This window comes from Vipera berus (genome assembly GCF_964194415.1).
Source record: "Vipera berus genome assembly, chromosome: Z".
Taxonomy (NCBI): Eukaryota; Metazoa; Chordata; class Lepidosauria; order Squamata; family Viperidae; genus Vipera; species Vipera berus.
The window spans coordinates 48,091,373-48,117,731 of NC_138205.1; the positions used below are offsets into that span (position 1 = coordinate 48,091,373).

The 26,359-nt window shown below is 35.2% G+C and overlaps 1 protein-coding gene across 3 annotated transcripts in view; it reads left to right on the forward strand.

Annotated features, from left to right (window-relative positions):
* Positions 1-26,359, forward strand: part of G3BP2 (G3BP stress granule assembly factor 2) — a 45,008-nt gene that overhangs the window by 10,188 nt on the left and 8,461 nt on the right. The window contains exons 3-9 of one of the 3 annotated variants that reach the window (XM_081343156.1): positions 8,119-8,200; positions 8,661-8,758; positions 9,729-9,902; positions 18,705-18,795; positions 22,007-22,109; positions 23,589-23,769; positions 26,092-26,190. In XM_081343156.1, the coding sequence (XP_081199282.1) occupies positions 9,747-9,902; positions 18,705-18,795; positions 22,007-22,109; positions 23,589-23,769; positions 26,092-26,190 (630 nt within the window). In that variant the 5' untranslated portion in view covers positions 8,119-8,200; positions 8,661-8,758; positions 9,729-9,746. The remainder of the gene's footprint in view (positions 1-8,118; positions 8,201-8,660; positions 8,759-9,728; positions 9,903-18,704; positions 18,796-22,006; positions 22,110-23,588; positions 23,770-26,091; positions 26,191-26,359) is intronic. The other 2 variants (XM_081343154.1, XM_081343155.1) reach the window with 2 other exon arrangements.

Consider the following 26,359-nt stretch of genomic DNA (forward strand, 5'->3'; position numbering starts at 1 on the left):
TATTCCAAATATTTGTTTCCAGTATTAAGAAAAATCCCTTGCAGTAAATTATGGAAATGTATAAATTATCTGAATGTAGATTTTTAAACTCTTAAATTTGCCTCAAGTTTATGTTCTGTATTATTCTTTGGAGTGGATAGAGTAATAATAAGAAACTGAGGAGCAAATTATAGAAAGTAGAATTATGTGGGAGAGACTGAATTGCTGTCCCTCAGTTTTAACTTTCAAAGGGGTTCACAAAAATAATAAAACTATTTGTCTGCCCAGAATTGTTTAGAACTGGGCAGCTTACAGATTCAATACATTTTAAATATATGTATGAAAAATATTCGTGAATGCCATATCAAAGTGCCATAAATTGTTACAAATTGAAATAGCATGTAAAAAGCTGAAGAAATCTAAAATGCATGCTTTGTATTGATAGAAAAGTGCCCGGCAAACTTATTCATGGAAATAAATACACAAGACAGGGATGTGAGATCTCCTAAATGTTAACTATTATTAGTTATGATTTCTAGAATTTAACATGTTATTTAACATATCACCAATGTTGTTATAATTGTATAGAATGCAGTTAAGCTGGTGGATTGAAGAGCATGCTCAATAATTCAGTTCCCCCTAATGATAATTTATGGTTATTTACATTTGAAATAGGTGTATAACAAGGTATTTGTAGATCATGTATTTGTAAATGTGCATTTATAAGTTGCATCTCATAGTGAGGACTCGCTACCCATTCCTGGCACAGGAAATTCAACACAAAATTTATTATTTTCACAAATAAACATAACTAACATGCCTTCCTCCTCGTGTATTTTCCCCACAACTATAACAACCATGTGAGATATGTTGTGCTGAGAGAGAATGACTGATCCAAGGTCACCCAGTTGGCCTTTGTGGCTAAGATTGGACTTAAACTCAGGGTGTACTGATTTCTAGCATGGTGCCTTAACAAATAGACCAAACTGGCTCTCAAATGCCAAAAACCATAGTTTTCAGAGATACTTCATATAATAAGAATAAAATTAAGGTTTGATTCAGGAAAATCTCATAGAGAAAGAAACAAAATAGTACAGCACAATTTATTTGTAAATTTAAATAAGATTTAAATAAATATTGAAAAAAGAAATTTTTAAATAAAAATGTAATAAAGAGTAAAGATTTTCATTGCAAAGCTATTTAACTAACAACCATTTTAAGGTACATATAAAACCACATGCCTAATCTGTGAGAGGGCAGGCTGCCTAGAAACTGGCCAGCACCTCTGCTACTATTGTCCTGCCTCTTTATGTCCTATTCTCAGCCAGCGCAGGAACCTTGGCTATAAAAATTATGTTGAGAGACAGCTGGGGGTGTTGGTGTGTATCAAAGAGGGAAGGAGGTAGGTTTGTGCGTGGAAATAAAATACCCTGATTCAGCTAGAAAGAAATGCTTTTCTCCAGTACTGGTATTAGGAGTTACAAAGAGTAATAGTTGGAGGAGCAGTAGGAGGAAGTGTAGTAGCAGTGGGGAAGAGTAGAGTTGTGGTGAGCAGTGAATACTAGTCTGTGAAGGCTTGTCTGTGTATAGCATCTAAGAAATTAAATTGTTGTGTTGGCTGTCTTTTGTTTTGGAGCCCACTGACTTGGATACACTTAGAAGAAACCATGATACACCCTTTCATGTTTTCCTCAGCACATGGGAGAAAAGGCCAATAACATTCAGTCCAATAATTGGAGTCAAAGTTCACATATCTAACCTCAAGGCAAGATGGGCAAAATATAAATTGAGTAAATAAATGAAACAACTTGCTTTAAAGGTTTGGTTTGGTTTCAAAATAAAAATAAAATAAAAACCAAAAGAGTACAGTTGTTTTTTGCAAAAAGCACCTTTGGGACCACCACAATCTGGAAAATTGACAATCTCCGTAGAAACGTGCTTTAAAGGACTGTTAAACTAAATACTATTCAAGTATTAGTCTGGTATTGATAAACATACATCCAATTTCTAAAGTTGGAGATAAATTAAAATGGAATTCAATCAGCGAGTTATAAAAGAAGAAATTCCAGGATGGAAATTATAACAGAGTACTTAAATTATCAAATGAGATCAATGACTTTATTACTACTTCAACAGTATCTTTGTGTGCACACACAATGTGTGTTTTCCAGTATTTTTTTACTAGTGACAACTACCTACACAAACCCACCCACTTATCCTGAGTTTTTTTAGAAGTGGCTTGTCATTACTTTCTTCATAGGACCAAAAGTGTGATTGACCCAAAGTCACCCAACTGGCTTTATACTGAAGGCAAAACTATAACTCACAACCTTCTAGTTTTTAGCTTGGTGGCTCAAACTAGTTTCACTGAGTAGAGAAACAGGAGTAAAGGCCAAAGACTACCAAGAAATTCCAGGTGCTAGGGCAAGTCTTGAAAAAGAATGATTATAATTTAGCCCAGCCTTTTCTTGAATTTAGAGTATAGTCAGTATACAGCCCTTTCATTCAATTAATTTCTTCTGCTACATTCTAGCAGAAAATATTAAATTAATCACAATCAGTTCATTAAAGGATTACTATAATGTGTTTAAAAAAACAAACAAAAAACCTGCATCTTTTGAAACATCTGTTTGTGCCTAAACCTAATTTTGTGGATAGGCAGGAAAATGGAGTGTCTTTTTTCACCCTCATATTTAATTTTTCAATTGCATATTTACGGTACTTAAGAAAACTTTCGGCAGTTAAAAAAAGAATAACCATTTCTACCTATTACAATAAGAACAGAAAAAGGAGAGAACCATTGCCCAGCAGAGCCCTTTTTTGTCTGGAGAAAATTTGCTGGCCTTTACATCCTAATTATAAATTACATTCATATCCTTAGCTGCACATAGGACAAAGGTAGTCATGAGTCATGCACAAACCCTTGCTCAGCAAAAACCTTTTTTTCCTTTAATGCTAATAAAAGGACAGAATAACTAAAACAAGTAGATTTAAACACTTGCATATCAAAATACAGCATATGCTGTCAAAATGTACTAAGTAGAAACTGCCATCCTTGTTTTGTTTTTTTAGAACTGCCAAAACACTTTGGGGGGGCTTATATTGTAGGAAGGTTAAATTTTGGGGCAGGGAGAATCAATTTGGATATGTTAGGATTAAAAACACAGATGAACTAGGTTTTACCCTGTCATATCTAAAAAACCCGGGAGGATAAGAGGGTGTGGCCTCCATTTTGATAGATATATTTTCTTCACTGCAAAGGTGTATTCATTCCATTGCATTTTAGATGATTCTAGGGTTAGATAAATCTATGTGGAATCTGCCACTAGAACTATATCATCATTCAGTGATTGCTTAAGAACTAAAAGAGAACCATTTGAAATCTTCTCTAGTTTGTTTATTTGTTAAATTTATTTATTGTCACCAAGGGACTACCCTGGGTTGCTTATAAGAAAAACAGAAAAATGAAAAGTGTAAACAAAACGGTATCAAAGTAATGAAACTGTTTCAATATTTATTATTGTCTGTTACTTCTTTGCCATCTTCTCCCATTACTGGACTGATTGTTTTCTTGACTTTTTTTCTTTTCTTTTTCTCACATAACAAATAGAAAAAAGTCAAGGAAATAATCAGTCCATTAATGGGAGAAAATGGCAAGGAAGTAACAAGACAATAGAAAGAAAGCAGAACTGCTTAATTCATTCTTTGCATTTGTCTTCACGCAAAAAGAAAATATAACCCGACTTACCAAAAACAGAGCCATAAAAGACAGACCAGAAATTAAATTAATTTCTTACTTATTAAAATAAGTAAGAAAAGATAAGGGAACACCTGTCTAATCTATAGATTCAAATCACTGGGTCCTGCAGATTACATCCAAGAGTTCTGAAGCAATTGGCAGATGTAATCTTGGAACCATTGTATCATATCTTTCAACTTGCAACTTCTTCTTCTTCTTATTATTATTATCATCATCATCATCGTCGTCATTATTATTATTATTATTATTATTATTATTATTAATAATAATAATAATAATTATTATTATTATTATTATTATTATTATTATTATTATTATTATTATTATTATTAATAAGAGTACTACCTGAGGACTGGAAGAGAACTGATGTAGTTCCCATCTTCCAAAAGGGGAGGGGGAACCAAACCCAGGAAACGGACAAATCAGCCTGACAGCAATACCTGGAAAGATCCTGTAAAAGATAAGCAACAAATTTGCAAAAACCTAGAAGCAACCAAAGTTATAACCAAAAGCTAACGTGGGTTCGTCAAAAACAGATCATGTCAGACAAATCTTATTTCATTATTTGATAAAGTGACTAAATTATTGGACCAACAAGATGCTGTAGGCATAGCATAATTGGATTTCAGTAAGTCATCTGGCAAAGTCGATTACAACCTGCTTCTTAGTAAGTTAGAAAAATGTGGGATAGAAAGCATCACCACCAGATGGATTCATAACGGGGTAGCAAACCATACTCAACATGTAGACCTTAACGGAACTACATACACATTGAGGGAGGTAAGCGGTGAGGTATCCCAAGGTTCCATTTTAAGCTCAGTACTCTTCAATATCTTCATAAATGACCTAGATGAGGGAATAGAAGGGAAACTCATCAAATTTGCAGACAACACTAAGCTGGCAAGAACAGCTGATACCCCAGAAGATAGGCTCAAGATCCAGATGGATCTCAACAGACTTGAACACTGAACCCTAACTAACAAAATGAACTTCATTGTAGAGAAAAATAAGATTTTACAATTAGGCAAGAAAAAACAATTGTACAGGTTCAGTAGCAGTAACTGTGAGAGGGATCTTGGAGTCCTAGTGGATAATCACTTAAATATGTGCTGACAGTGTGCAGCAGCAGCCAAAAAAATCCAATGCAATCATGCTGAGATTTTGGAAAGAGCACTAACACCTGCAATGATTCACTCAAAAACTGTGGCAAGAATAGTCATAAAATGGAGCAATACTCAACAAATGTCTTACTTAGCAACAGAAATTTTGGGTTCAATTGTCATAAGTTGAGGACTACTTGTATAAGACCTTAAATCAGAAAAAAAATAAACCACAATATGTCTTTGCATGATCTGTGAATTAACTACAGAGAATGAGATTCTGAGTCAGATAGTTTTCCTAAATTTGGGGTTCTTTATGGGTTTCTGGTTATTTTTGCTGTTCTCATTGACTGCCAATTTTGGCTACTGGTCATTCACATTGGTTAAGAAGGATAGGAGAAGATGTGAACTGGCTATGACATGTGCCATAATATTGATCACAAGGTTGATTTGGTTGACCTGGTTGGTTAAGCAAGTGTCCTTTTTCTCCCTCAATACTCCATATGCGTTCCCCCCCCAAAGTTGTGTACTCAGTAAAAAAGGATGGCCATCCCAGATAGAAAGAGCATACAATTTTCACTCAAGCATATACAATCAAGAGACACATAGCTTAGCGATGTTTTGTTTTCATATTTGTCCTGTGTTTTTAGAAAATTATTTGCTATACCTGTGTCATTGGTACCTGGTTCCTAGATTATTTAGCTTTTTGTATGTCAAAATTAAATTCCTTCTATATGGGATAATCTATATTTATTCAGCAATCACTTATTTTGTTGTTGTTATTAGCTGCGAAGTCGTGTCCGACCCATCGTGACCCTATGGACAACGTTCCTCCAGGCCGTCCTGTCCTCTACCATCTTCTGGAGTCCATTTAAGCTCACGCCTACTGCTTCAGTGACTCCATCCAGCCATTTCATTCTCTGTCGTCCCATTCTTCTATTGCCTTCAATCTTTCCCAGCATTAGGGTCTTCTCCAATGAGTCCTTCCTTCTCATTAGGTGGCCAAAGTATTTGAGTTTTAGCTTCAGGATCTGGCCTTCTAAAGAGCAGTCAGGGTTGATCTCTAGGACTGACCGGTTTGATCGCCTTGCAGTCCAAGGGACTCGCAGGAGTCTTCTCCAGCACCATAGTTCAATTCTTTGGTGCTCAGCCTTTTTTATGGTACAACTTTCACTGCCATACATTGCAACTGGGAAGACCATAGCCTTGACTATACGCACTTTTGTTGACAGGGTGATGTCTCTGCTTTTTAGTGTGCTGTCTAGATTTGCCATGGCTTTCCTCCTGAGGAGCAAGCGTCTTTTAATTTCTTGCTACAGTCCCCATCTACAGTGATCTTGGAGCCCAGGAAAATAAAATCTGTCACTATCTCCATTTCTTCCCCTTCTATTTGCCAGGAATTGAGAGGGCCAGATGCCATGATCTTGGTTTTCTTAATGTTTAGTTTCAACCCAGGTTTTGCACTCTCCTTCTTCACTCGCAACAAGAGGCTCTTTAGTTCCTCTTCACTTTCTGCCATTAGAGTGGTATCATCTGCATATCTTAGGTTGTTGATATTTCTTCCGGCAATCTTAATTCCAACTTTTGATTCATCTAGCCCTGACTTTCTCATAATGTGCTCTGCATATAAGTTAAATAGGCAGGGCGACAGTATACATCCTTGCCAGACGCCTTTCCCAATTTTGAACCAATCAGTGCTTCCGTGTCCAGTTCTCACTGTTGCTTCTTGGCCCACATATAGGTTTCTCAAGAGACAAATAAGATGGTCTGGTACGCCCATCTCTTTAAGGACTTGCCACAGTTTGTTATGATCCACACAATCAAAGGCTTTAGCATAGTCAATGAAGCAGAAGTAGATGTTTTTCTGGAACTCTCTAGCTTTCTCCATGATCCAGCGTATGTTGGCAATTTGATCTCTAGTTCCTCTGCCTCTTCAAAATCCTGCCTGTACTTCTGGTAGTTCTTGATCCACGTACTGCTGGAGTCTAGCTTGTAGAATTTTAAGCATAACTTTACTAGCATGAGAAATGAGTGCAATGGTGTGATAGTTTGAACATTCTTTGGCACTGCCTTTCTTTGGAATTGGAATGTAAACTGATCTTTTCCAATCCTGTGGCCACTGTTGAGTTTTCCAAATTTGCTGGCAAATTGAGTGTAGCACTTTTACTGCATCGTCTTTTAAGATTTTGAATAGCTGTGCTGGAATACTGTCACCTCCACTAGCTTTGTTGTTGCTCAGCTTTTGTAAGGCCCACTTCACTTCACATTCTAGGATGTCTTGCTCGAAGTCAGTGACCACCTCATCGTGATTATCAGGGACATTAAGCTCATTCTTGTATACTTCTTCTGTGTAATTTTGCCACCTCTTAATTTCTTCTGCCTCTGTTAGGTCCCTGCCATTTTGGTCCTTTATCATGCTCATTTTTGCATTAAACGTTCCCTTCATCTCTCCAATTTTCTTGAAAAGATCTCTGGTCCTCCCTATTCTATTGTTTTCTTCTATTTCTTTGCACTGTTCATTTAAGAAGGCATTTTTATCTCTTCTAGCTATTCTCTGGAATTTTACATTCAGTTGGGTGTATCTTTCTTTTTCTCCTTTGCCTTTCGCTTCCCTCCTTTCCTCAGCTATTTGCAAAGCTTCCTCAGACAGCCATTTTGCTTTCTTGCATTTCTTTTTCTTGGGGATGGTTTTGGTTGCTACCTGTTGTACAATGTTGCGAACCTATGTCCATAGTTCTTCAGGCACTCTGTCTATCAGATCTAATTCCTTAAATCTATTTGTCACCTCTACTGTATATTGAACAGGGATATGATTTAATTCATACCTGACTGCCTAGCGCTTTTCCCTACTTTTCCCTACTCTGCAAGATTTGCCTAACAACAGCAACGGGAACTGTTGCATTGTGAGACAACACAATCGTGACATTTTGCTTTATGAACAGTCTAATTACTGACATTAAGCAAGGACTACTTTTAACAGTTTTCATCAACTGTACCCATTGGGCCAGTTTGCCATGATAATTAAGGTTTAATTAAAGTATGGAAAATCATTAAATGGGCTTGTCAGTATTTCTCAGCTCTGTATATCTCGGAGTGTTATGTATGCTATTTTGAGATCCTGTAAAAAAGACAGGATATAAATTAAATGAATAAATAATATCTCTTAACTGCAATATTTTAGAGCATTTTAAATATGATTCATTTGAAATTGTCAAGAAAATATTTTAGAATATGCTTCCACATGATAATCTTAAATACTGTTGTTTAATTTCTTTAAAGGTTTTATGGCAGGAATTCTTCATATGTCCATGGTGGATTAGATGCCAGTGGCAAGCCCCAGGAAGCAGTGTATGGCCAAGCTGTATGTACTATTAATCCTATTTGAAGTTGGATGCTACAAATAAACAAGACTTGATAATTAAAAGTTATCTGCATTAACAAAATGCTATATCTATATGTTTCTGTTGAATCTCACAATTGGAGCTTCACAATAGGAGCTCACAGGAGGATAAATCTTCTCTTGTCTCACTTTTCTTCATTTGTCCTCACTCCATTTATCTTCCTAACACTTAAATGCATGTGATTTTGGAGGAGGGTGCTGGCTTATGCTTCCCATTTTATTATCTTTCTACTATAATTCTTTGTGATACTGTGTCATATAATTACAAATAATGTCCACTTACTGACCATTCAGTGACTATTCAAAAATACAGTGGTGCTAAATAACTTTGGGCTAATTTATGCTCATGACCTTTGCAGCATCCCTTAGTCACATGATTACCATTATAATTCAGTATACTTTTTCTTATTTCCCATGGCAGAGCAAAGAGATTGGAGATTGAAACAAACAAACAACAAAAACAGACTGTTCGACTTCTACACATCAAAAGCAGTGTGCTTTTACAAGCAGCAGGAAAGGGTCAGGCGAAAGAGATTGCCTACAAAATTTGCTTTTTTTTCTCTTCCTTCTTCCCACCTCTTAGAGCAGGGGTGTCAAACTGCCGGCCCGTGGGACAGATGCATCATGCCAAAATCGTGCCCACCCCATTGCCAGCAATGGGAAAAAAGTTGTGATACGTCACGACACGTCATATGACATTGCAAGTTTGACACTCCTGGTCATAGAGCATAGAGATTGGACAGAAATTTCAAGAGAGTAAGCTGTCTGCATAGCACACACAGCCCCAGATGTTATCTTTACTATAACTACGACATAATTTTAATTTTTTCTATCATCTACTTTAAAAAAGTAGATGATAGAAATGTTACAGAGAAAGAGGCTAATAAGTGTAGTAAAATGGGAAGTCATTTTTTAATATTTTTATTTTTTTCCTTCATTTTTGTTTTATTAATTCTTTTTTTCCCTCTTACTCAACTGTTAATTTGATGTTATGTTTTTATCTTATTTAAACATTTAATAGGATTATTAAGCTGAAGATGTGAAACTGACTGAAAAGAACAGAAATGACAACATGATGTGCCACTTGGCTACTCCTTTACCTAGCAGCAGAGTTGCTGCTCCCAGTTAGGGTTGTTAAGCAAGGACTACCAATTCTACCACTGCAAATTATATTATGTCTCTCTGTGCTGAAGAAAAATAGGGTGTTAATGTAGAGCCTGTACCTGCCTTGTTAGCAGGGCCACGTTTAAAAATGTCTTTGCATTCACTAGAAACTTGCAGTTAGCTTCCTAAAAGCATTGGTTTTCAAACTGGCTAATACATTTTAATAAAGTATATCGCAAAAAACTATAAAGGAACATTTTAAAAATGTCTAATAAAAGAAAAGCTAACTGTTATATTGTTTTTCAGTGTTATTTTTCTACATAAATGTGTATATTGTAGAAAGTTAATTTTACTTAGCCTTTTTTTTTACTATATTTGTGTTTAGGACATTCACAAAAAAGTGATGTCCCTGCAGTTTAGTGAGTGCCGCACTAAGATTCGCCATGTTGATGCCCATGCAACACTGAATGATGGAGTAGTTGTACAAGTCATGGGGGAGTTGACAAACAATGGACAACCAATGAGAAAGTTCATGCAAACTTTTGTGTTGGCTCCAGAAGTAAGTAACATTTTGAATGTTGGAAGCAGCAGAGATAGCTGGACTGGAAGCATGAGGTGATTACTTTCACATGAAGAGCTTTGTTTTGAATGAAGCTTGTCCACTGCTGTGGTTCAAATAAATGTTCCTGAAATAAGGAGATTGCAAATTGGATTAATTAACATGCTGTTTGTTATTCTGAAGAAATTATTAGCATTTACCACAGTACCACACTGGGTCTTTATAACAGTTAAGTACACCAGTTAAAAAAATTAAATAGTATATGAATATAACATGTTCAATGTTGCACAAATGTATTCCATCTTTTTGGAAAGCACATTCTTAATGGGTCTTTGTTCACTGTTTCAGTTACCCTAACAGACTAGTTTTGAGACAACAACAAAGAAATGGCTTGTAATTGACTTACTTCTAGGGTATTTTTTAAAAAATCTTCCAGTCTAACCTATAGGCTTGAGAGTTTCCAATCTTTTATCCAGAAATTAAGCAGGACAAATCTTGCTTTGATGGGGGAAATCATGTAATAGTTGGCCTCCAAAATCCATGATAGATGAATATTACCCTACAAATACTTGATTATTGTAACATAGAATATTTTTAATAATTGATTATGTATTTGTTTTGGCTGTATTTGAACTAAGATTCATAAAAATCATTCTGTATCTTCTGAGGCCAACACTGAGTTGTTTTGCCTCTCTTGTTTTCCTCCTCTGTTTCTGCCCCACCCTTATAAAACTTAGAAAATTATTCAGTCATATTTTTAAGGATATTCTTGATTATATCTTATACATGAAGATCTTTTATAATAATTTATAATATAAACACTACAAGATTAGAATCTTATAAAAAGATACAAAAAGATTTATTAAACACCATCCATAGTCACTTCTCATGAGATGGGTTGTTTCAGCATACTTCTTTGGATACTGCTGGTTTCTTTACAGTACTTCCTTTATGTGCTAGTCTTCCTATTCATTGAATAATATATTGGGTAGCAACTATAAACCTGACAGTCCATAGGTAAGTTATTTAATAGTAGACAAGTATATTCCAACATTCTTAGTCATCACTTTCTCCACCCTAGGATAGTTATGTATAAAATAACCACATGTGTATTATTGTCCAATATCTCCTTGCTTTAACACATGTCCACCACATAATAATAAGTACCTGGTTTGTGTTTACATTTCCAACATTTCTCTGACATGTTTTAAAACATTTTTGCTAATCTTGCTGGTGGCAAATGCCATCTATAAAACATTTTATATAAGTTTTCTTTGTATGAAGCTGACATTGTCAATTTATAGTTTCTTTCTCACAAACTTTGCCCCTTTTCTAAGTCTATATTACATTCAAAATTCTTTGCCCATACTATCATTGTCTCTTTTACTTGTTCATCTTCCATTTTCAAATTTAATAAGAAATTGTACGTTTTTAAATCAACTTTACATCAGAATAATGTCTGATCAAACACAATCTGTTCTTTGTAAAATTCATACTGTTTAATATCTTTATCATATCTGATTTGCATTTGTAAATGTGACTACCATGTTAAATCGATGCCCTGATTTTCCATCTCTTGCATGGATTTTAAGTTCCCTTCAGAATTTAGAATATCTTTGTCCATATTTTATTAGGACTGACGCTTCCATTGTTGAAAGCCATCCTGGAATTTTCAAATAAATTTTACATTTTATTTTTTCCCAAGTTAATAATAATGTGTTTCTAATGTAGTGGTTTTGGAATTATTTATGTATTTTATTTTTTCTATACCATAGAAAAGCATGCCAACCAAGTTGTAGGTCATGTCCCTCCAGATACAGTAATCTTTTATTTCTAAGAGTTATCAATTCTTTTATCCATGCTAACACTGATGCTTGATAATATAAAACCCAATCTGGCAAGCCAAAGCTTGCATTTCTCTTGGTTTCTTGTAACATTTTCAATTTAATTCTAGCTTTCTTTCCTTGCCAGATAAATTTTTGAGTTAGAGAGTTTAAATCTACAAATAATTTTTTCTCCAGTTTTATGGGTATTGTTTGAAATTTAAAAAAAAATTGATAATATATTCATTTTCACCGTAGCAATTCTTTCTATCATTGACAGTTGAAGATTCTTCCATTTTTCCAAATCAAGCTTTATTTGGTTTAACAATTTAATGTAATTATCATCTTTTGTTGAACATCTGGCTATCAAATATATTCCCACATATTTGACCTTTTTGACTATTTGCAATTCTATTTTTTTGATAATTGCATTTTTTGTTTATCTGTAGAATTTTTAACTATCGCTTTAGTTTTTTCTCTATCTTTAATCCTGCTACATTATCTCTCCAAATTGTTCTATCTTTTCCAACAGTTTAGGAATCATCTCTAAAGGTTCCTCTAAAATGAATACCAAATCATCTGCAAATGCTTGCAGTTTGTAGGTTTCACCTTTTATTTTCATCCTTTAATTTCTGGATCTTGCCTAATGTTTCTATTTAAAACTTCCAAAGTTAAGATAAATAGCAATGGGGATAATGGACATCTTTGTCTTGTGCCTTTTCATATATCAAAATTCTCTGTGTAATCCCCATTTACAATTACTTTTGCTGTTCGTTTCTGATATATTGTCTGAATCGTATTTATAAAGTTTTGACCAAAGTCCATTGTTTTTAGTTGTTGAATCATAAATTGCCAAGAAACATTATCAAATGCCTAAAAATACTAGTGCCAGTTGTTTCCCTGGATGAAGTTTATAATAATCCAATATATCTAGTATTACCCTCAAATTATTTTTTATTTGTCTCTGGCAGAAATCCATTTTGAACTGGGTATATAAATTCAGTCAAAAATCATTTCAGTCTCTCAGCTATTATTGAAGTAAACATTTCATAGTCCACGTTCAGTAGTGATATTGGTCTATAGTTTTTGATCTGGGTCAAATCTGAGTCTTTTGGTATCTAAGTAACATTAGCTTCTGTTCATGTATTTGGGAGTTTTGTCTCCAATAAAAGTTCATTACATACATTTTTCAATGGTGAACTTAATATATCTTGTAAACATTTATAAAACTCTGCGGGGAGTCCATCTGATCCTGGCGTCTTTTTCATTTCTTTGTCTTTTTATTGTCTCTGTCAATTCCATCATTGTTGTTTTTTCATTTAACATAGTCTTAAAGTTTTCTGGAATTTTTAATAAATTATTTTCTTCCATATATTGAGTCATTTTCTCCCATGGAGTTTCTTCCTTGTCATAAAGTTTCTCATAGTATTCTTTAATTATCTTTTTTATTGCTTCATTTTTAAATTGTAAACAGCCTTTTCCATCTATTAAATTGTTTATCATTTGTTTCTCGTTCTGTTTTTTTAAGTTTATAAGCTAACCATCTTTCTGGTTTGTTTGCATGTTCAAAGAAGTTTTGCTTTCCCCATTAATTATTTGTGCCAATTTTTCTGATTCTATTAAATTTAATTTATGTTTTATTATTTCCATTTGTCTTTTCAATATTTTCTTTTGTGGGTTTATTTGTAGTTCAAGTTCTAATTTTTTAAATTCTTCTCTTAACAACTGACATTGTTGTCTCTTTATTTTTTTCGCCATGTATGTTATTGCTACGCCTCAAAAATATGTTTTAGCTGTATGCTATACATTTTTTAATGTTGTATCTTCTTTTTTATTTTCTTTGAAGAAAAATTCCATTTCTTTTGTTGCTAAATCTATAAATTCTTTCTCTTTTAATATAGATTGATTTGAAGTCCATCTTCATTTTATCTGCATTCCTTTCCACACCATTTTTAAGGGGTTATGATCTGCCCAAGTACTTAATTCTATTTCAATTTCCTGCATATTAACCCTAAATTCAGGCGTCATTTAAATCATATCAATTCTAGACCAAGATTTATGACTATTAAAATAAAATTTGTATTGTGATTTTCCTGGATTCGTTTCTCTCCAGATATCTTGTATACCAATTTCGTTTATCATATTGAAAAAAGTCTTAGATAATCTTTTTCTTCCTTGTTTCCCTGATTTACTGCTTTTATAGTCTAATGTCCTGTTTACTATTGCATTGAAATCGCCAATTAAGCATATATTTTGGTATTCCATTTCTACTATTTTTCTACGAAGGTTTTGATAAAATTCTTCTTGTTTATTATTTGGTGCATATATTGCTATCAAAAGTATCTGTTTTTGATTTAAAGATATTTCTACCATTAATATTCTTCCTTCTTCATCTTCATAAATCATTTTGGAATCTATTGTTTCTTTGACATATAAAACAACTTTTTTTTGTTGAGCTGATGTACAATAAAGTTTTCCAATTTTTGGATTTTCCAAAAATTTATAATGTTTTTTTATTTGTGTCTCTTGCAAACAAATTATATCAATATTTAATTTCTGTAGTTGTTTGAAAATTCTTTTCCTTTTTGATGGGGAATTCAATCCATTTATATTCACTGAAAAAAATCCATTTTCCATCTCCATTTTGATTTACTTATATTTAGCTCTTGTTGATCTCGTAATCCTCTGCTCTCTTACTATTCCCTCATCTTCTTGATTCATCTTCTGTTTTTCCTCCTCCACCTGTATAATTGTTTCCTCTGTTGTTTGTTCTGTCTGTTTCTGGCTTTTTTCATCCTTTTGCTGATATTGTGTTCTTTCTCCCAGAAATGCTCTATATCTTTCATCAAAATCCTCTGCCTTCCACACTGAGTCCAAACAATATCTTGTGTTATTCCAATTAATTAAAATTCCTTCTGGCATCAGCCATCTAAAATTTACTCCTTTTGTAATCCGCTTTGTAGTCAAGAAATGACATTGTCTTCGAGTATCCCTTTTTCTCTTGGGATTCTGTTTCAACACTACTATTTCTTTATATTGTAATGGATCATCTCTAACTCTTCTTAATATCTCATCCCTCATTGTTTTCTTCATAAATTTTACATGGACTTCTCTAGGCAATTTGTGTTTCCTTGTATAACTTGAATTCATTCTAAATATTTCATCCACTTCTTGCTGCATCTCCGATCTTTCCATTTCTAGGGCCTCTTGATAATAGATTAGTAATCACTTCTGCTATATTTTCCTCTTTCTTCGGGTATGTCCTAGAATCTAAAATAGTGTACTGCCTTCTCCATTTCCAACGCAGCGACCACTCCTTCTAGGTTTTGATTTGCTTGTTCTAATCTTTCATTCTCTATCATTAATGTTTCAATTCCCCCCCCCAATATCTTCTGATTGCTCTTCCACCTTCTGAATTCTTTGTTCATTTTTAAGGATCATTTGTTGGTGAACCTCAAATTGTGTCTTTATGTCAAGTATTTGTTTGTTTAGCTTATCAAGATTGCTTTTTGTTTCCTGATGATTCTTCAGCATCATTTCTTGCATTAGTTGTAAAGTTGCATGCATCTCTTTTTGGAGATTGTTTGCCTTCTCTCATTGTAACATTGCTTCAGTAGATCCCTGACTTGCTAGACTAGATGTTCCAGAAGAGGGTGCAGAAGCAGGGTTTTTTTGTAATTTTAGTGAGGTTTGGTGGACTCATTGTTCAATCAGGCAGATTTTGTAAATCCACAGGGACAAGGGGGGAAAAAAGCCAACTGTTTTAGGCTACAATCCAACTTTAAAAAAAGCTAACTGTTTTAGGCTAAAATCCAACTTTAAAAAGGAGCCAACTATTTTAGGCTATAATCCAAGTTTAAAAGGGAACCAACGACTTTAAGCTATATTCCAATTTTAAAAGGGAACCAACTGCTCTCTGTGGGAGCGCCAGCCCTGTGGAACCAGCTCCCACCTCGGATGGCCCAAGATCTCCAGTCCTTTCGCCGCGGCCTCAAAACACTCCTTTTCCACCTGGCTGACCTAGACTGACAGGGATTTTAATTATATTTACAATTCTAACTCTATTCTTTAATTTATTTTAATTTATTTCAAATTTTATTTTTAATTTACTGTACAGAGACCTTTAAGTTTTGTTGTTGTTAGCTGCCCTGAGTCCCTCGGGAGATAGGGCGGGATATAAATCCCATAAATAAATAAATAAATAAATAAATAAATAAATAAATAAATAAATAAATAAATAAATAAATAAATAAATAAATAAATAAATAATCCAAATTTAAAAAGAAGCCAGCTGCTTTAAGCTATAATCCAGATTTAAAAGGGAGCCAACTGCTTTAGGCTAATCCAGGTTAAAAAAAAAAGCCAACCACTTTAAACTGAAATCCAGCAAAATAAAAAACACTGCATAAATCTAATCCAAATATTTCTGTCAGTTCAAAGATATTAGAAAAAAGAAAAAAAATCGTGTCTCTAAATAGTTTCTATAATAGTTATGTCTAAAGTTGAAAGATGTAGTTAAAAAACCTTTGTTTTATAGCCAGGATGTTCTTTGTTTAGCACAGGTGTTGTTTCAAGGTCATCACTCTTCTGATTTTTTCTGTATTATTATAGTATCTTCCTTCACCACTAGATCTCCTCATTAGTTATAATGTCTCTATCCAGTAGTAAAACTTTTATTTAAAATGCTCTTTCACAACAAAGTAAAAAAATCTTCCCAATCAAAAAAATTAGCCTACAACAGATTATCATTTTTTTTCTTTTCAATCAGTCTCAAATCTTTTCTGCATATTTTTTATATTCCTTAATTTTGTCCCGCCATTCCAGATTTCTTGCCGCTTTTAACTCTCTTCTTCCCAAGTCTTCCTGGGTTTTTTTATTTTTAAAAGTTATCCAGTTCAGGGAATTATATTTTAAAAATCCATAGGGAAGAGAAATAAAGAAGAATCTCACCTAGATCAAACATGTTGTCGACAGTCAGCTGTTCGGTGGCGCTGCCGTGGTTCTCCACTTCTTCCCGTACTGTCTGTGGCTTGGGCTGTCTGTGTGCTTGCTGGTAGTCTTTCTCCCAACTGTTTGAAGAGTTTCCTCAGTCCATTTGGGCCAACCGCCGTTGGCTTCAAACTCCCAAGGTTTCCCTTTCTCCTTGTTGCCTCTCCAGGGCGACTTTCTGACCTCTTTGGGTCTCCAGACGAAGCAAAACTGGACTAGGGAGACCGGAGCTCCGGTTTCTTTCAACCGGGTCTACATGACACCTGGGCTGAACTCATGAGGGAGAGAAATATTATTTCCCTTCCTTGCTGTTTGCCTTTGATGCCTTGCTAATGGTAGGTGGAGGGAAAACATGGAAGTAGCCAGAAAACTTTTCCCTTTCTTTCCCCCACCATTAGTTACACCTGTGTTAGTTTGCAAAGAGACCGGCGTCTATGGGAAGCTTACTCTAAAGGAAGATTTTTGCTGGCTACTTCCATGTTTTCCCTCCACCCACCATTAGCTGCACCTCTATAAGGGGTGTTGGGGAGAAATGGTGCATGGGGTGGGGGTAGAGGATGCCCAAGCAGCTGTGGGTACTTCAAGGAGTAGGAAGCAGAGCATGGGATAACTAGTGGATGAGGGGAGGCTGGAGGCAGGTGATTTTGTTCCATGATTTCCCCCACCCCTGAGGCACCTCATGCAAGCTCAACAACCCGCACATTTGTTTAAGAAATTCATTGGAGAGAACCTGGATGGGGGCTTGTTCACTTAATGTGATTACTTAACATCCTCTCAACTTGTGAATGTAATTGATAGCTCCATTACATTCATAACTTGAGGATTACCAGTATTATCTCTTCCTAAAAAAACCCTCCCTTTATACATAACTGAACTAGATCAGGATTAAAAGCTCACTTTGTGTTCCTTGTTGGCCATGTACTCCTTCCTTCAACTATTATCAGAAATGTAGGCCAGCATGAGCAGTTTCACTTACCTTAAGAGAATTTGGGTTCCCCCAGAGTTGGAGGGGAGATATGTCTAAGTGCAAAACTAGAAAGCAAAGACATGTATCTATACTTACAAGATACATGGAGCTGTTGTCTGGTTTCTGTTACTTCATCAGACATAATAATAACAACAACAAAACCAAATGCTTTTTCAGCTTTCCCAGAGCTGCTCCAAATTGTGTGCAAAAATTTGGATTTTCAAGGGAAGGGCAAATGAAAATTTAAAGCAGACATGTTTTTGCTAGGCTTCATTTTTTAATTATTTTTCTAAAAATAATTTCTAAAAGTGTGATGTAAAATGCCTACAAATTGAAAGTTGCATTTATAGCTCTCTGCTGACATTTTGCATTGTAATCTAGGCAGTTCTCGCAAAATGTGGACTTTATTTAATTAAGGTGGCAAACAAAGGACAAATGATCAGACTATAGCTAGAAGTGGGGTAATGGCTAAGTTTGATGATATCAGTATGAACTAGCAATTCTAATAGTTCCAATTCCAATAACAATGGTTCTTCAAATGTGAAATTTTGAAGACTGGCTGAGAATGGGTATTTTTTTCTTGTTCATTTCAGTATATACCAGATCCTGTATTATTACAAGACTTAGCTATTCACTGTTTGAAAATAGGCAAAAAGTCTTCCTATTGATAGGCAAAATCTCAACTTTTGGATTTAGTGATGCTTCCCAGAAACTTGAAATTATAGCAATCAAGCATTGTTATGTCTATGAAAAAAGAAAAGGCACATCAAAGTGATGTATTCTAATTTCTAAAGGAGCAGCTAGCTGTGTTTATGGTTACAACAAATATCCAGTGGAATCCCAATTTTTAAGTCAACATTTTCATTAGATGCTCTATAACTAAGCTTCCCTAAAATTGAGCTCATCACCAGATGACTTCATGCACATATCAGTGGAGCTTTCTTTGCAACTATGCACTCCAAATATATTAACTTTGCCCTTGCAAATTAAGCTTTCTTCTCTCTATGGTATCTGTTTTCTCAGGGGTCTGTTCCAAACAAGTTTTATGTTCATAATGATATATTTCGCTATGAAGATGAAGTATTTGGTGATTCTGAACCTGAACTTGATGAAGGTAGGGAATTTTTATATGAATTTTATATGAATTATACTATTAAATACTATTAAAATAATAGTAAATATATTAAAGGGACGCGGTGGCTCAGTGGGTTAGGACGCTGAGCTTGTCGATTGGAAGGTCGGCAGTTTGGCGGGTCGAATCCCGAGTGCCGCGTAACAGAGTGAGTGCCTGTTACTCGTCCCAGCTTCTGCCCACCTAGCAGTTCGAAAGCACATAAAAATGCAAGTAGAAAAATAGGGACCACTATGGTGGGAAGGTAACAGCGTTCCGTGCGCCTTTGGCGTCTAGTCATGCCGGCCACATGACCACGGAGACGTCCTCGGACAAGCGCTGGCTCTTCGGCTTTGAAACGGAGATGAGCACCGGCCCCTAGAGTTGGAAACGACTAGCACGCAAGTGCGGGGGAACCTTTACCTTTACCTTTACCTAATAATATTAATAGTAATAAAACAGTAAAACAAAAAGAGCAAACAAAAAATGCATATATTACAAAAATGCATAAGTGAAATACAACAGAAAAAATATGCAGTATGTTGTTATAACAGTAATTATAATTCCATATATAATTACCTAGTGTAAATGTTATGCAAGTGTATGTGTGTGTGAGTGTATTTCTACTACACATATATAACTATAATGCTTTTATTAAGCCTACTAAATATTTTGTTTAAAAGACTTCTATATTTCACTATATTTATCCATACAAAATCTGTGTTTATCTCCTCATTAAGTAATCTCCTGATTGATTGTAATCAAGTTTTGAATCCATTTATCTTTCCAATGTTGCAGTATCAGGCTTTTAGCTAAAGGAAGGAGAATTGGAGAATTCATTTATATTATCTGGTTGTCAAATTCCATGTACTAAGTAGGTAATTAAGAAAATAGTAACCTCTGAAAATTTTACTGTTTGTTGCACAGTCAAATTTATATAGTTCATTATCAAAGCCTTAGTAAGTATTTTTTATTTATTTTAATCCCATTTTATATCCCGCCCTTCTCCGAAGACTCAGGGCGGCTTACAATTTTAAGCACAAACCAATGTGCTTAGCAATAGCCTTCATTCTATGTATATGCCTGCTTATTAGGGCTTTTGGGGGGGCCCCCAGCGGCATTATTACAAAGTCAGCTTATTGCCCCCAACAATCTGGGTCCTCATTTTACGTACCTCGGAAGGATGGAAGGCTGAGTCAACCTTGAGCCTGGTGGGACTCGAACCTGCACTAATTGCAGGCAGCTGGTGTTACTTAAGAAGGCATTAGCCCACTGCTCCACCAAGGCTTTATTATATAAACAGGTGTTTGATAGTTTGATTTATTAATTGATTAATCCTATAACCTTATCAAAATACAAAACAATAAAATACAGAATCTAATTTAAGGCTAAAAGAGATAGGAGAAAATACAGTAATAAAGCAGAATATCATAATCATAATCATAATAGTAAAGTTGGAAGGGACCTTGGAGGTCATCTAGTCCAACCCACTGCTCAGGCAGGAAACCCTATACCATTTCAGACAAATGGCTGTCCAGTCTTTTCTTAAAAACCTCCAGTGTTGGAGCATTCACAGCTTCTGGAGGCAGGTTGTTCCACTGGTTAATTGTTCTAACTATCAGGAAGTTTCTCCTTAGTTCTAGGTTGCTTCTTTCCTTGATTAGTTTCCATCCGTTGCTTCTTGTTCTGTCCTCAGGCACTTTGGAGAATAGCTTGACTCCCTCTTCTTTGTGGCAGCCCCTGAGATATTGGAACACTGCTATCATGTCCCCCCTCGTCCTTCTCTTCATTAAACTAGACATACCCAATTCCAGCAACCGTTCCTTATATGTTCCTTATATCCACTCTAGAAGGAGTGGGCTTAGCCAATGGACTTCATAGATCAAAGGTGGCGAACCTATGGCCCGGGTGCCAGAGGCAGCACTCAGAGCCCTCCTGTGGGCACCCGCGCCATGCCTCGGAGGTGGCAACTGTCCGTCTTCAACCAGCTGTCCCCCACAGGTGTCCCTCCCCACAAGCGACATTGAGGTGACCACACCCACCTTGGCCACACCCACCCAATCTTCCATTACCACCACAGCCACACCCACCAAGTAGGCCACACCCACCTGGCACCCAACAATAAATAAGTGGGTTTTGGGTTGCAGTTTGGGCACTTGGTCTCTAAAAGGTTCGCCATCACTGTCATAGATATTTATGGGATAAAGTAACCAAAGAAGATAAAGATCAGAAGGAATATAATATAGGAGAAAGTTAGTTTTTAAAAACCATAAAATCTGGTAAAGAAGATATGCTGTAGGTCCCTTCCATCCAGACTACACTAGGTGGGTCTACCTTAATATAGAAACTTCTCTCCCTGGGTGAAGAAGTTAACTCCATCCTTCTTAACATTCCTCAGGTCCTTCAAAAGCTGGCTATCCATTCACATCTGGGGTTCTAGGGAACCAAATAAATCTTACTGTAGCTAACAGCATCTTCTGTTGTGCTTTCTATAATAATATTTAAATATGAATGTTTTTATATAGATAGTCCTCAACTTACAACAATTCATTTAGTGATCATTTGAAGTTGCAATGGCACTGGAAAAAGTTAATATGACCATTGCAGCATTTCCAAGGTCACGTGATCAAAATTCAGATGCTTGGCAACTGACTGGTGAATATCATGGTGGTTGCAGTTTCCTGGGGTCATGTCATCACCTTTTGTAATATGACAAGCAAAGTCATTGAGGAAGCCAGATTTGCTTAACAATCATGATACTAACTTAACAACTGCAATGATTCTCTTAACAAATGTGGCAAGAAAGGTTGTAAAATAGGACAAATTTCATTTAGTAAATGTTTCACCTAGCAATAGAAATTTTGAGCTTAATTAGTCTACCTGTATTATCAAGAAATAGACTACAGGCATAGTGAGAATTGCTGAATGAGTCTACAATGATTCATATATTTAGAAATAACTGAAAAAAGCTATCTCAAAGAAGGAAAAAGACGACAGAATTTGGAATACTTATATGAAGCCAAGATAATTTATTAGATTATATGTACAAATTTTTATGGCACTTGGCTTTATGGAAACTGAAATTTATTATATTGCATGTGAATTTCTGGAATAAATAAGTTCCCTTTCATTTTCAGTAAAATTGAAAATATAAAATATTACTGTGGCAGATAGCGCACTTTTATGAATTATGAATTTATGAATTATATTTTAGAATCAGAAGATGAAGTAGAAGAGGAGAATGAAGAAAGGCAAACATCACCTGAACCTGTACAAGAAAATACAAGCAGTGCTTACTATGATAGTCATCCTGTAACGTAAGATAATATTCATGCTTATGTTGCAGACAGTCTGTGCCAACATGTTTGAAAATCCATGAATCTGCATGTTAATGTCTTTATCCTTAACCCATAATAAAATAAGATATGAGAACTTATAATCCAAAGGAAATGAAACCTTGTTCATGTTTTTAGAATTTTTGATACAGGCAGTTAATTATGTGGTTAAGTACTGATGAATTACTTAGAATATCATGAGGTTAAGGTTTTCTTTAGTGATCATTATAACTTCTGTTATAAATATAAGTTGAAATCATTTAAGATGTTTATCTTTTATTAAAGTTCTGTGTAAGGGGTTTGTATATAAAAATAGAAAATGCTAGTGTGTTTTCAGTGCAGCAGGCAGTATTAAAATGACTAACAGTTCTTACAAAACACTTTCCTGATGAGTTTTCTAAATGTACAAGAGATAATTACCATTGTTTGTTTGCTTATTTTGCTTTGTTGTAGCCTAAATCCCCAGCATAGGAGTGATGTGCCCTGTTAGATGCCCTTAAGCCCAACCAATGTCCTCCTCTACCTGGCTTATTGTTAATATATTTTCAACTAAGATAAATGGAAAGTTAGTTGCTATAAAGAACCCAGTTTCAAGCATCATTAATGTTTTTTTGGTGTCAAGCATCCCTTTGGTGTCAAATACAGATAGTCCTTGACTTATGACTACAATTAAGCCCAAAATTGCCAAGCAAGGCAGTTGTTAAGTGAGTTCCACACCATTTTGTGACCTTTTTTGCTACAGTTAAGTGAATTGCAGTCGTTAAGCAAACCTGGCTTCTTCCATTAATTTTGCTTGCAGGAAGCCAGCCAGGAAGGTTACAAGTAGTGAACACATGATTCCAGGACAGTTCAACTATCATAAATACATACCAGTTGCCATGTGCCCACATTTTGATCATGTGACAATGGAGATGCTGCAATGATCGTAAATGTGAAAAGTCATGAGTCATTTTTTTCAGTACTGTTATAACTTTGAACAACCTGTAGATGAATGGTTGTAATTTGAGGATTACCTGTACTCTGTCCAAGGCATACTTAGAAAATAAAGTCATAGATGCCTGCAGCTCAATAGCTTTTATGGAGTAAATGGACCTGCCCAGAAAAAGGCAGAACATCTTGGTTGTTCTAGGTGGCTAGAAAGGGTGATAGATATTTTCTGAATTGCTAGATTCACTATGATAGCCACTTTCTCATACAAAAATCTAAAAATGTCCATCTGTCTCAAAATACTAATGACCTCTGTATTTTTTTAAAAAAAGACTTTAAATAGGTCATCAACAAAAGGAGTTCAGGTAAAACTGTAAATGATGCATAAGATACGTGTGTGTGTGTGTGTGTGTGTGTGTGTGTGTGTGTGTGTAACAGTTGTATAATAAATGGTAGCAATATGATTTTTTCTAAAAATTGAATAATACTAATAATTTACATTAATAAAAACAGTGAAATATGTGATTATTCTAGTAATGGAATAGAAGAAACATTGGAAGAATCTTCTCATGAACCTGAACCAGAGTTAGAATCTGAATCAAAAACTGAAGAACTAAAAACTGAAGTGGAAGAAAAAAACCTTGAAGAAGTAGAAGAAAAATCTCCATCCCCACCTCCTGTAGAAACTGTTTCTCTACCACAGGAACCACCAAAGGTTAGTTAAGTTAATATGTTTTGTGTAGTTAAATGGAACCTGATAGCAAACTCTTGATCATGAGGGTGCTCTAAATATTTATAATCACATGTAGAGCTAAAGAGAATAAAATTTGCAGTAATAATTCAGTGTTTGTCAACTATATTCCAGTTGTCCAGCATGTATAAACAAAGATTATAATCACATGCTATCTAAATCCAAAAGATACATACATATAATTGATAAGAGGTTCATAAGTGTGTGGAGTATTATTTAGTAGTGTAATATTTAAACATTGTTAGAATATAGTATTTGTGCTTTTATCATAATCATAATTACTTCATATTTTTTACTAATTTAATTTGAAATAATTCAGTCCTAATAGTTAATCCCTTGTTACTGTGTGATAGTTGTAGTACTTCACTTGTTTGGCTTTGCAGTATGCAGGAAAACATTAATAATTTTATACACAGTCCTTAAATTCTTAAATATGTGCATCTTGGTTTTGGTAATTGAAGATTACATACTACGTTTTTTTTCTGGTACAGACATAATATTCTTGCTGTCTTAAAGAAGGGTAAAACATCAGGAGTGTACTGTGAATACAACTTTGCATTGGCTTAAGCATTTTATTGGATCTAATGTTGACAAGGGACGCGGTGGCTCAGTGGGTTAGGACGCTGAGCTTGTCGATCAGAAGATCGGCAGTTTGGCGGGTCGAATCCCGATTGCCGCGTAGCAGAGTGAGCGCCTGTTACTCGTCCCAGCTTCTGCCCACCTAGCAGTTCGAAAGCACGTAAAAATGCAAGTAGAAAAATAGGGACCACTACAGTGGGAAGGTAACAGCGTTCCATGCTAGTCATGCCGGCCACATGACCACGGAGACGTCCTTGGACAAGCGCTGGCTCTTCGGCTTTGAAAGGGAGATGAGCACCGGCCCCTAGAGTCGGAAACGACTAGCACGCATGTGCGGGGGAACCTTTACCTTTAATGTTCACAAAAGTTAACTTTAATGTTAGCCCAGGATCTCTTCTAATTTGTATTTCAGATTTGATTGACAATAATTAATAGTACTTTTATTTAAATGTATTTGTTTAAATTATTTCTGGTCCTACTCATTCTCCAGATTATTTTGGGTTGGAATAATAGTCTGTTAAAAAAAGCCAAACCAATTCAAACACAATAAACAATGAAATAATTGGTGGGCTAATGCCTCCTTAAGTAACACCAGCTACCTGCAATTAGTGCAGGTTCGAGTCCCACCAGGTTCAAGGTTGACTCAGCCTTCCATCCTTCCAAGGTAGGTAAAATGAGGACCCAGATTGTTGGGGGCGATAAGCTGACTTTGTAATAATGCTGCTTGGGGGGCCCCGAAAGCCCTAATAAGCAGGCATATACATAGAATGAAGGCTATTGCTAAGCACATTGATTTGTGCTTTAGATTGTAAACCGCCCTGAGTCTTCGGAGAAGGGCGGGATATAAATGGGATAAAAAAATAGAATACCAGATAATAAATGTGACACTAACATAAGCTCTGGATATGAAGTCACAAGTGCAAGAGTAAAAAGAAGGTTTTCATTTAGTAGTAAAAATCAGATACTTTGGTTTCATGTTTGCCTTCATGCAGGAGCATTCTAAAGCCAGGTATCACAACAGATTTCTTAAAGTCCCCAAAGTTCAACATGTCACTATATGTTAGTTTAGATCAGTGTTTCTCAACTTGGCAACTTTATGCTTAATATCTTAAGCATCGGTGGCTGAGGAATTCTTGGAGTTCAAGTTCATGCCAAGATTGAAAAACATTGCTGTAGATGATATACAACTTTTTTTCCCCCTGGTACTGCATCTTCAGGTAGATAGTTTAGTGAAACATCAGTTCATAAATTGTTTGTGCTATAAATGTTACGTAGGTAATATCTAAAGTTTCCTGTTAGTGAAAAAAGTTCCTGATTAATTTTGCTTATATTAATTCAGGTGCTGATACTTATCCTGAAAGCAAGTTTGCTTTCAGTTCAGGAAGGGAAGGGATTGAGAAAATGTTTTTTCCATCATATTTTTACATGTGAGAATATTAAGTCTGTATTACTTAAAAAAACATAAAAGTAATTGAATAATTGACATCAGCATGTGTTAGTAAGAGCATTTGTAACCTTATGCAATGAACCTAAGGATGGTGCTTGTTTAACTTTATCTTGCACAGCAAATAGACTCAAAATACATTGTTCTAATTAACTTTGTCAGTTGTGGATTAGAACAGGAATGTTTTCATAATCCAGATTTTACTTAAGGAATGCCAACAGTTTGCCATAATCAGTAGACCAAGTTTATTGCATTTCCTGTAGGCTTTCTCCTGGGCTTCAGTGACCAGTAAAAATCTGCCTCCTAGTGGTACTATTTCTTCTTCTGGAATTCCAAGTCATGTTAAAGCACAAGTCTCACAGGTAACCAATCTGTGGATGTCTTAGGTTGTGCAGGTTTGGTCATTTTGAGAAAGAGAGACAAATGGCCATTGACAAGCCTAGATTTAGAATTTAGACTACTTCTGGTTGTACTGTATGTTACAGGTAATGTTTGTACCAATAAGTTGTTTCTGTTTGATGACTTAGGATT